The sequence below is a fragment of the Callithrix jacchus genome, chromosome 7, assembly GCF_049354715.1.
Source record: "Callithrix jacchus isolate 240 chromosome 7, calJac240_pri, whole genome shotgun sequence".
Classification (NCBI taxonomy): Eukaryota; Metazoa; Chordata; class Mammalia; order Primates; family Cebidae; genus Callithrix; species Callithrix jacchus.
In genome coordinates, this window is record NC_133508.1 from 60,137,076 (window position 1) to 60,149,543 (window position 12,468).

A 12,468-nucleotide genomic window follows, 5' to 3' on the forward strand; every position below is an offset into this window, starting at 1 on the left:
TAGAAATTCGAGAAATAGGCTGGGTGCAGTGGCTCACATCTGCAATCCCGGCACTTTGGGAGGCCGAGCAAGACAGATCACTTGAGGTCAGAAGTTTGAGACCAGCCTGGCCAACTTAGTGAAACCCCATCTCTACTAAAAACACAAAAATTAGCCGGGCATGGTAGTGGGCACCTATAGTTCCAGCTACTCAGGAGGCTGAGGCAGGAGAATCACTTGAATCCAGGAGGCAGAGGCTGCAGTGAGCCAAGATTGTGCCACTGCACTCCAGGCTGGGCAACAGGGTAAGACTCCACCTCAAAAAAAAAAAAAAAAAAAAAAACAACAGCAAACGAAAAAAGAAATGTGAGAAATAAATGACTGTTGTTTATAAGCCACCCAGGCTACGGCATTTTGTTATGGCAGTCTGGACTGACAAAAGACACAACTAAAGCCAAGTTGCAATTTATAACTCCAGGCATATGTTGCTATTTACCTAAAAAGATCCAATATTTTAATTAGGCAGAAAGATAACCCTGGTTTACCTGTGCCAAGTTCCCCATTTCATCCTAAAGCCAAGGTTCTTTGTTGTTTGTTTTGGGTATTTGAGGAAAGCAGTGAACCCTCTCCTCCAAAGAATGTACAGACACACGCTACATAACACAGACACACACTTCCACATGCTACACATACACAAACCACACAGGACACACATATACTAATCATACACATACTTCACACCATACATCATACACACACACTCCATACATTATACATAGTGCACACACACTCCACACATCATACACAACACACACTTTCCACACATCATACACACCACACACCCTCCACACAACATACACACCACACACACTACATGCATCATACACACACTCCACACATCATACACGCACTTTCCACACATCATACCCCATACACACTCCACACATCATACACACCACACACACTCCACACATTATATATACCACACAGATATACTAAACACCCAACATGCCTCACACATCACACACACCACACACACTCCACACATCAAACACACCACACCACTCCACACATACACACTCCACACATCATACACAACACACACACTTTCCACACATCATACACACCACACACACTCCACACATTATACACACCGCACACACTACATGCATCATAACACACTCCACACATCATACAAACCACACACACTCCACACATACACACACACTCCACACATCATACACACCACACACACTACATGCATCATAACACACTCCACACATCATACACACCACACACACTCCACACACACACACTCCACACATCATACACACCACACACACTACATGCATCATAACACACTCCACACATCATACACACCACACACACTCCACACACACACACTCCACACATCATACACACCACACACACTACATGCATCATAACACACTCCACACATCATACACACCACACACACTCCACACACACACACACTCCACACATCATACACAACACACACTTTCCACACATCATACACACCACACACACTCCACACATCATACACACCACACACACTACATGCATCATAACACACTCCACACATCATACACACCACACACACTCCACACACACACACTCCACACATCATACACACCACACACACTACATGCATCATAACACACTCCACACATCATACACACCACACACACTCCACACACACACACACTCCACACATCATACACACCACACACAACATGCATCATAACACACTCCACACATCATACACAACACACACACTTTCCACACATCATACACACCATACACACTCCACACATCATACACACCACACACACTCCACACACACCCACTCCACACATCATACACACCACACACACTACATGCATCATAACGCACTCCACACATCATACACACCACACACACTCCACACACACACACTCCACACATCATACACACCACACACACTACATGCATCATAACACACTCCACACATCATACACAACACACACACTTTCCACACATCATACACACCATACACACTCCACACATCATACACACCACACACACTCCACACACACCCACTCCACACATCATACACACCACACACACTACATGCATCATAACGCACTCCACACATCATACACACCACACACACTCCACACACACACACTCCACACATCATACACACCACACACACTACATGCATCATAACACACTCCACACATCATACACAACACACACACTTTCCACACATCATACACACCATACACACTCCACACATCATACACACCACACACACTACATGCATCATAACACACTCCACACATCATACCCGCACTTTCCACACATCATACACCATACACACTCCACACAACATACACACCACACACACTCCACGCATGCGCAGCCCCCACACTCCATACATCATATACACCAGTGGTCCCCAACCTTTCTGGCACCAGTGATTGGTTTCCTGGAAGACGACTTTTCCACAGACAGGGTAGGGGATGGTTTCAGGATGATTCGAGTGCATTGCACTCTTATTTCTCTTACTATTACATTGTGATATATAATGAAATAATTATCCAACTCACCAAATCAGCGGGAGCTCCAAGCTCCCTTGTTTTCCTGCAACTAGATGGTCCCCACTTGGGGTAATGGGAGACAGTGACAGATCATCAGGCATTAGACTCTCATAAGGAGCTTACAACATAGATCCCTCACATATGTTGTTTATAATAGGCTTCGTACATCTATGAGAATCTAATGCCGCCACTGATCTGACAGGAGGCCGAGCTCAGGCAGGAATGCCAGCAACGGGGAGCGGCTGTAAATACAATGAAACTTCACTCGCTCACCCACTGTTCACCTCCTGTTGTGTGGCCTAGTTCCTAACAGGTACCAGCCTGTGGCCCAGGGGTTGGGGACCCCTAATATGTACCATACACACATGCTTCATATGTACACACCATACATATACATAGCACACACACATCCCACATATACACATATAACCCCTACACACCTCACACATCATATGTACCACACAGACACGCACTCCACATGTACACCCACACACACTCCACACGCACCTAGCTCTGGGGCCAGACAGTTGCCTCCTAGGCTTCAACCCTTTCTAGCTTTATGCATGCGCAAATCAGTTTACTCCTCTGAGCCTCAGGATCCTCATCTGTAGAACGGGGATAATATGCCTTTCTATCTCAGCTGGCATGAAGGGAAACTCGGCCAATTCGCTGAACACATTTAGCACAGGACTTTTTTTTTTGAGGTGGTGTCATGCTCTGTCGCCAGGCTGGAGTGCAGTGGTGCGATCTCAGCTCACTGCTTCTGACTCCTGGGTTTAAGTGATTCTCCTGCCTCAGCCTCCTGAGTAGCTGGGACTACAGGCATGCGCCACTGCACATGGCTAATTTTGGTATTTTAGTAGAGACAGGGTTTCACCATATTGGCCAGGATGGTCCCGATCGTCTGACCCGATCTTTCATGATTCACCCGCTTCAGCCTCCCAAAGTGCTGGGATTACAGGGGTGAGCCAGGGCACCCAGCCAGCACTTATAACTTATTAGCTGTGTTCAGGATCCTGCTAGTCCAGAGCCTGGTGGGGAGGCTGAGATGGGGCTGGTTGGAAAAGCTCCCTGGCTCATTGCTGCTGAGTCACAAGCCACTGCCCCTCTGTACTGGGCAGGGCTGGGGGGACCTGGCTTCCCGTTCCACCATGCAGACACCCTGATCTCACCTCTGCCGTCATCTTGGCTATGAGCCCTGCAGAGATGGCCCCACTGAGCACATTTCGCCGCAGGCCGGGGTTCCTGGGGTCCTTGAGGTTGCTGATGCGGCTTCGCACGCGGTTCCGGTACTTCATGTCCGTGCTCTTGAGCTCTTGGTAGATATGTGATTCAGTCAAGGGCCCGCCAGCCACTCATGGAGGGGCACAGAAGGGTGCAGGCCTGGCCCTGAAGCCTGAGGAGCTCCAGAACCCTCTCTTCCTCTCCCTGGACTCCTACAGGGGTTGGGCCCCTCTTTTGTGACCTCTGACTCCCCAGGTTGGGCATTTGTGGTCAGCCAAGTATCAGAGACAAGAAACAGCCTCTGGGGTAAGATCAGATCACAGCAAGCACTACAGTGACAGGGACATCGGGAACAGGCAGCCTGGGTTTGTCTGAGCCTCTTGTGTGACCACAGGTGAGGTTCCTTATTTATAAAATACAAGGATTCCAGAAGCTAAGCCACATGGTGCACTAGTGTGGTGTCTGGGACATATCAAATGTTTAATATGTATGGGCTGTTAAGATGATGACAAGGATGCGGACAGCCTCTAGTCTGTAAGGGCCCCTGGAGGTTGTGAGTCCAGCTTTCAGAGGAAAAGATTAAGAGCCACATGTTTAAGGCTCTAAGAAGTATTGCAAAAAAGAAATCACTGAGCTATGTTTAATCTGGTGTTTCCAATAAAGAGCCCCTTTTCCCTCCATCCTTTCTCCTACAATACCTGTTACCATCCCATGGAAACTGTGCTGGGAATTGCTGGTCAGAACTACTCCTTCCATTAATAGATGAGGCTTACAGAGGGTGCAGGCCCTTGCTCAAGGCCACGGGGCAAATTCCCGGCAGAGACAGGGCTGGAAGCCAAACCCCCCCCCGACGGTAACACTCTCTCCACTCACCCCGCAGGAAGTCACCCCTGGCCACCAACCACAGTGAGTTTCTGTCCAAACTGCATCCTAGGCAGGCTTTTGAGCCTCCCACTCCCTCCACCCTCTGGAGGAGCTCAGGGAACACAGCCTCATTTTCTTGGTCTCCTGAGCCAAGGAAGATCAGGAAGACAAAGCTGTTGCTGGGAAAAACCATATACAAGAAAGAGACTTCAGGGAATGTGGAAAAATGGAAACAGATGACTTGCTAGAAGTGGTGGGAAGGGAGGTGGTAGTCTTTCTTTTTTCTGTTATTGTTTTAATGTTTGTACAATAAAAGTGTGAAAAGCAAAGAATATGCCACAATGCACGTCAAAGCCAAAAAATGTGTTTGAAAATGTGCCACTCGGGATTCCTGGGGTGTGTTGATCTGTGGGGGCAGAAGGGCTGGCGGGACTTTCTCCAGCCCCTTCCTGACTCTGTCTCCACGTCCCAAGGCCGCAGGAGAGGACAAGGTGGAAAGCAGACCAGAGGTCACTGGCCCCTCAGAAGAGCTTTTGGCTGCTATGTTAGCACAGAGCCACTCCAAAGAGGACAGATCTATTTTAGGACACAGAGCAGTCAAGCCCCCAAGTGTACCCTCTCCCTGACCTCCAGCTAGCTAAGAACAAAGAGCTAAAGCGTTTGATGCAGCTTTTGTTTCCTCTCCTTTAGAGGAAGGACACTCAGGCCAGGCACAGTGACTCACGCCTGCAATCCCAGCACTTCGTGAGGCTGAGGAGGGCAGATCACCTGAGGTGGGGAGTTCAAAACCAGCTTGGCCAACATGGTGAAACCCCATCTCTACTAAAAATACAACAAAATTAGCTGGGTGTGGTGATGGACACCTGTAATCCCAGCTACTCGGGAGGCTGAGGCTGGAGAATCACTTGAACCCAGAAGGCAGAGGTTGCAGTGAGCCGAGACGGTGCCACTGCACTCCAGCCTGGGCGACAGAGCAAGATTCCATCTCAAAAAAAAAAAAAAAAAAAAGAAGAACTTTCAGTGGATGGAGGAAAGGCTGGGAGGGAAACTTTGTACTGGACCATCTGCTGTTGTTTCAAACTGGGCTTGAAGGTGGAAGGGACCTGCTTGAAGGGATGACTGTTCAGGAGAAAATGAAGATGAAACTCGTGATATATCTGATACCTTGTGCTCTGCCTTCCTGAATTAACAGGAAATGGTGAAAATGTACTTTCTGAGGTGCTGAATGGCTCCAGACTTGTTGAGGTATTGCTGATTAATCATTAAATGGCAATGGAGAGAAACCACCTGAAAATGAGTTGGAGGAAATTAGGATAGGCCACAGGCAGGAGGTGGAAATGCACATTTGTTGTCTGCAGCCCATGGTCCTCCCCAACAGACCCTTCTGAACTCCTCAGGTAGAACCCAGGAGCCCTCAAAAGGGTCACTCACACCTCAGTGTGACACTTGGACTTCTTTTCCCGGATTGTCTCCCTGCTCCAACACCCTGCAAACCTTGTCTCTAGTAAAAGAGGCTCTATGTTTTCATTCAGTGGGGGCCAAGGGAGGAGGGATTTTTTTTTTCTCCAAGCCAAACATCTTTTGGTGCAACAGATCTATTCATATATCCCAGTGGTGGTCACCTCTCCTGTCTACACAGGGCCCCTTTCAGATGAGAAGTTGGGGAGAGGAGGCACATGGAAAGGGTTCAGTACATGGAATCCAAAGACCAGGGTCTCCAGTCCCATTTTGATACCCAGTAGTTCTGAGCCTCAGACTCTTTGTCTATAAAATGGGAACGGTCTCTACCTCACAGAGAATGCTGTGAGAGCTAACAGAGGTGGTGGGAAGTGTCAACTGGCCATTGCAGTGCTTGATATATATTTGGGAGTTAAAAAAAAAAGGAGGGGGTGGGCACGGTGGCTCATGCCTATAATCCCAGCACTTTGGGAGGCCAAGGCAGGTGGATCACCTGAGGTCAGGAGTTTGAGACCAGCCTGACCAACATCGTGAAACCCTGTGTCTACTAAAAATACAAAATTATCCTGGCATGAAGGTGCATGCCGGTAATTCCCTCTATTTGGGAGGCTGAGGCAGGAGAATAGCTTGAACCGAGGAGGCAAAGTTTGCAGTGGGCCGAGATTGTGCCATTGCACTCCAGCCTGGGCAACAAGAGCAAAACTCTGTCTCAAAAAGAAAAGAAAAGGGAGCTATTAACATCAGAGGACAGGAGAAGGGGAAAGGCTGAGCCTGGGAAATGCTGACCTCTCGTTCTAATCTGTTCCAAAAGGTAATGACTTGACCAACTGAGGCACGCTATTACACAGTCTAGCTGGCACAGCTTCTGAGCCCCCAGTTTCCAGAGTCTGGGTTCAGATCCCATCTCTGCTACTACTATAGCTATATGGGCTTTGGGGAATGATTTGACCTATGTAAGTCTCAGTTACTTCACCTGTGAAACTGGAGAAATCAGGGAGCCTACCCTGTGGAGTTGTTATCAACACTGAATGAGGTACTGTTCATTTTCAAGTTTTGCTGGCAGGTGTGAAACAATAACAAATGTTAGACAGAATTAAGAGCTCTGGTTCAAGGGCAGAGCAGGGGCTGTTCCTGGAGCCCTTCCTCTCCTTCCTCACTGTCCCAGCTCACTTGCACTTTGAAGGGCTGCTGCTAGATGGTCCAGACACCCACAGCCCCCGGCACAGTTCAAGGATATGATCTTCGATTTCTGATGCCATCTTGTCACAGTTGACTCCATAGTCCTTGTAATCATCTAAAAGAGATTTGAGAAATATAGGCATCAGCCAGACACAACCTAGGCAGTGAAACCTGCTTATACTACAGTATTCCTGTACCATCCCCTGGAATGCCGAGAAAGACTGCATCACTTCTGTCTTTGGTGAGACTGGGAAAAGGAACCCCTTTCCTCCCCCATCCCTAGCCCAGGCCCTCTCACCGTCCGCCTTCAGGGCTGCTGACAGCATCTCCACACACTTGTCCCGGACAGAGTCTCCTGTGAGATAGCAGGGGGCCAGGAGGCAGATGGAGGAGGCAAACGTGGGGGTCAAAGGGCTGCTAGGTGTTTTGGGACTCTCCGCTTTTGATTTGCTGCTGTTTGATCTGAGGATGACAATCCGTAACAGACATTTGACATTAAGAGAGCAAAGCATTTATTGAGCAGCATTCTAGATGTCTTGATGGATGGTCTCCTATAATCCTCATAACAACCTGATGAGGTAGGTACTATTTTAGGCACTTGACATAGATCATCTCATTTAATCCTCGTGACAACCCCATGAAGTCAATACTATTCTTATCCCTATTTGAGAGACACATTTTAAAGTGCATTGTAGAAAAAGATGTATCTAAAGGTGCTCTTGACTCAGGTCACACATTGATGAACCAGTAGAAACAGAATTCAAAGCCAGGCAGTTGGCTCTTAACCAGCCACTGTGCTTTACTCATTACAGAACAGTGTAACACCACCAATAATTATATGCAACTGATTATGCACTGTGCTAGCTGCTCTCTATCTGTGGTCTCATAAATATATGAAGTGTTTATTCACTCATTCACCAGATATTTACTAGACACCTATTCTCCAGGCAGTTGCCAAGAACAAGGGATAATGCAGACAAGTCAGCAGAGCAACTTTCCCTCAAGGAACTTACAGTCTAGTGAATAGTGACTATCTACCTCCATTTAAAAGGGCTGGCTTTACTAGATGCCAGAACTGTGCCAGGCACTTTACAAGCATTTTCTAATTTAATCTTCATAGCAGTCCCAGAAGGTAGATACTCTCATCATCCCCATCTAAAGATGAGGAAATAAACCCAGAGAGTTGCACCACTGAGATCTGCCTAAGGCTATACACCACCACCATTTGAACCCGCATCTGTCTAATCCCACACCTATGCTCTTTTTATTAATTTATTTTATTTTTTGAGATAGGGTCTCTCTCTGTCACACAGGCTGGAGTGCAGTGACGCAATCATGGCTCACTACAGCCTTGACTTCCTGCGCTCAGGCACTCCTCCCACCTCAGCCTCCAAGGAGCTGGGACCATAGGAGCATGCCATCATGCCTGGTGAATTTTGCATCTTTTTGTAGAAATGGGATCTCACCATGTTGCCCAGGCTGATCCTCAAACTCCTGGGCTCAAGCGATCTACCTGCCTTGGCCTCCCAAAGTGCTGGGATTACAGGCCAATACTAGATTACCCAGTCAACACCTATGCTATAATCTATGATGTACTATCTAAGAGTGATCTCGCTCTGATTTTGTTTAAAAAATATACACATATGCATGTATGCAGAGATAATTAGAAAGCTAACTATGAGGCTCGAGCTATCATAACAAAATACCAAACTGGGTCGCTTCACTAACAGAAATTTATTTCTCATGGTTCTGGAGGCTGGGAAGCCCAAGAACAAGTTGCTGCTGGCCAATTTTCTTTCTGATGAGAGCTCTCTCTTTGCTTGTGAATGGCAATCTTCTCATTGTATTCACGTGGTGTCTTTTCTTATAGGGACGCCCTATAAGATTCTACTGGATCAGGGCTCCACCCTTATGACCTCACTTAACTTTAATGAAGGCCCTATCTCCAAATACAGTCACAATGGGGTTTTGGAATTTCAACATATGAATTTTAGGGGGTCACAAACGTTCAGCCGGTAACACCCCATGTTAATAGCAAGTATCTCTCCGAGATGGAATGACAGGAGATTTTCATTTTCTTCTTTTGCTTAGGCCTATTTGCTAAATCTTCTATGAAGAATATATTTACTTCTGTGATGAGGAACACTTTTTTTTTTGTTTGTTTTGAGAGGGAGTCTCCCTCTGTCACCCAGGCTGGAGTGCAGTGGCATGATCTCAGCTCACTGTAACCTCTGCCTCTTGGGCAAGCGATTCTCCTGCCTCAGCCTCCTAAGTAGCTGAGAATACAGGCACATGGCACCATATCTGGTTAATTTTTGTACTTCTTTTTTTTTCTGAGACAGAGTCTCACTTTTGCACCAGGCTCCAGGCTGGAGTGCAGTGGCACAATCTCAGCAACCTCTGCCTCCTGGCTTCAAGCAATTCTCCTGCCTCAGCCTCCCAAGTAGCTGGGACTACAGGCATGTGCCACCATGCCCAGCTAATTTTTGTATTTTAGTAGAGACAGGATTTTACTAAGTTGGCCAGGATGGTCTCAATCTCTTGACCTCGTGATCCATCCACCTTGGCCTCCCAAAGTGCTGGGATTACAGGCATGAGCCACCTCGCCCAGCCAATTTTTGTATTTTTAGTAGAGACAGGGTTTCGCCATGTTGACCAGGCTGGTCTTCAACTCCTGACCTCAGGTGATCCACCCACCTTGGCTTCCCAAAATGCTGGGATTACAGGCATGAGCCATCATGCCTGGCCAAAAAAAGCATTATTGGCAGAAATGCATGGAAGTGTGGAAGACCAAGGTTTGCATGGGCAATGTTGGAGGGCTCAGTGCAGCTGGAGCATGAGGGTGAGGGAGCTTGTAAGAAGGTGAGGAAGTTAGAAAGAAAGGATCTGACCAGACTCTGGGGTTTGTTAAGGATGGTAAAATAAAAGCCACCATTTACCACAGGTCTGCTGTTTATTCTTGATAACCTAAAAGTCACAAATTACCAGGCCCCTTCTATAGATGATGGAAAGGAGCCTTGAAGAAGTGAAGTGTGTCGGTCTCCCTGGGCTCAAACGATCCTCCTGCCTCAGCCTCCCATGTAGTAGGACTGACTCCAGGCAGTTGCCACCATACCAGGCTAATTTTTTTTTGGCAGAGATGAGGGTCTCAATATGTTGCTCAGGCTGGACTCAAACTCCTGGCCTCAAGTGATCCACTCGCCTTGGCCTCCCAATGTGCTGGGATTACAGGCCTGAGCCACTGTGCCGGGCATGACTTCGTGATAGTTGCACAACTCCCTCCCTCCCGAGATGTTTTTAAACTATTTTTAGGGTAAAAGCCAGGAAGTCCAGAAGTCTCTGTTTTCATTCCTCTGCTCTTCTCACCTCCTTTTTCAATAACCCATCAGAATCTGCCAGCCAGCCCCTATATCACTGCTCAGGAAGAAATGAACTCATCAGAGTTGAAAAATTAAGGTCCCCTCCTGGAGTGAAATTAAGACCCACTCGCGGGTCTTACCACACTGAGCCCTTGTGGAAGCACCCAAAAAGCTGCTGCACTTCCTCACTCCAGGAGGCAGCATTCACATTATTAGCTGGGTGCCTCCTGGAATTGTATAGTGCACAGCCTGGGCAGCTGCACCAGGTAGCCTTGGGCTCTGGATCCATAGCTGCTTCTCGTGTTCATTTTCAGGCTGTGGACATGCGACTTCTTTTCAAGAAGAAGAGGATTTTGGACTTCTGACAAAGTCCTTCAGGCCCAGAGAGTTGTGTCTGAGAGTGAGGCTGACTGATTAGCTCAGGCTTCTCAGGATCAATTACCTGGAGTCACCAGAGAATCCCAACCAACATCCTGCTGAGCACAGCTCAGTGTGGACTCTGCTGGTGACTTCCCCGCCTCTTGCTGTTTGGCCTGACCTTAGTCCTCTCTGTCATTCCAGACCCCTGGACTTTTGGGATTTTTGCATTCTCTAGAGACTTGAGGTTCATCAAAGGTGTCTCTGTGCATACTGGTGAGGTGGGCTGGGGATGGTAAGCTCTGTTCTTATAAGGTTTACATTTTGAATTTCTAAAAATGTTGTTCAAAGGGATTCATTTCCTAGTTTTTTTTTTTTTTTTTAATGCAGTTTGAAACTTACTGTAGTAGATTAATCTATCCTTGATTCTACCCAGCCCTGCCTGATAACTGGGTTGCCTGGCAGCATGGTAGAGGGACAGGGAAGCTGAGATCCAAGCGGATTTCTCCTGGAGTCAGATTGCAGCAGGAGGGAACGGTTTGGGTGAGTAAAGGCTGGAGAGGGGGTGAACTAGTGGGGCTGTCAGCAATCAAAAGGGACGCTCCTGACCCCAAGCCTGGTCCTGGTCACCGGGTTCCCACCTGAACAGTCATGATAGCCCCAAAGCTGGTTTTCCTGTGTCCTCTTCCTCCACTACAATCCATTCACCAAAGGGCAGCCAGAGGGACTTTTCAAAATTCACAGCGATCAAGTCACTCCCCTACTAACATACGGGTTTCCACCCCCTGGGGCCATGGACCGGCACCAGTCTGTGGTTTGTTAGGAACCAGGCATCACAGCAGGAGGCAGGCCCTACTGTGAACTGTGCATGTAAGAGATCTAGGGTGCACGGTCCTTATGAGAATCTAATACATGATGATCAGAGGTGGAACAGTTTAATCTTGAAACCATCCCCCACAAGCCCTGGTCCGTGGAAAAATTGTCTTCCATGAAACCAGCCCCCTAGTGCCAAAAAGATTGGAGACTGCTGTTGTAACAGCTTCTAATTATTTTCAGCATAAAGTAAAACTCCTGGCTGGGTATGGTGGCTCATGCCTAAAGTCTCAGCACTTTCGGGGACCAAGGTGGGAGGATCATTTGAGGTCAGGAGTTCGAGACAAGCCTGGCCAACATGGCCAAACCCTGTCTGTACTGAAAACATAAGAATTAGCTGGGTGTGGTGGCATACGCCTGTAATCCCAGCTACTTGGGAGGCTGAGGCAGAAGCGCTTGAACCCAGGAGGTGGAGGCTGTAGCGAGCCGAGATCATGCCATTGCACTTCATCCTGAGTGAAAGAGAGAGACTGTGTCTCCAAAACAAACAAAAAAACAAAAACAAAAAACTCACCACGGCCTGCCAGCCCGTCCACGTCCTGCCCCTACCCGCTTTCTGATGTAACCTCATG

General features: G+C 47.7%; 1 protein-coding gene and 1 long non-coding RNA gene across 3 annotated transcripts in view; one reads left to right on the forward strand and one right to left on the reverse strand.

Moving 5' to 3' along the window:
* LOC144576948 (uncharacterized) overlaps window positions 1-12,468 on the forward strand; it is a 32,062-nt gene that overhangs the window by 19,166 nt on the left and 428 nt on the right. The window contains exon 3 of the long non-coding RNA XR_013519860.1: window positions 11,460-11,566. This is a non-coding gene — a long non-coding RNA (uncharacterized LOC144576948). The remainder of the gene's footprint in view (window positions 1-11,459; window positions 11,567-12,468) is intronic.
* TCEA3 (transcription elongation factor A3) overlaps window positions 1-12,468 on the reverse strand; it is a 43,120-nt gene that overhangs the window by 9,767 nt on the left and 20,885 nt on the right. For both annotated transcript variants that reach the window (XM_054258900.2, XM_054258899.2), the window contains 3 exons: window positions 7,606-7,769; window positions 7,361-7,422; window positions 3,755-3,904 (listed from right to left, as the gene is read on the reverse strand). In XM_054258900.2, the coding sequence (XP_054114875.1) occupies window positions 3,755-3,904; window positions 7,361-7,422; window positions 7,606-7,769 (376 nt within the window). The remainder of the gene's footprint in view (window positions 1-3,754; window positions 3,905-7,360; window positions 7,423-7,605; window positions 7,770-12,468) is intronic.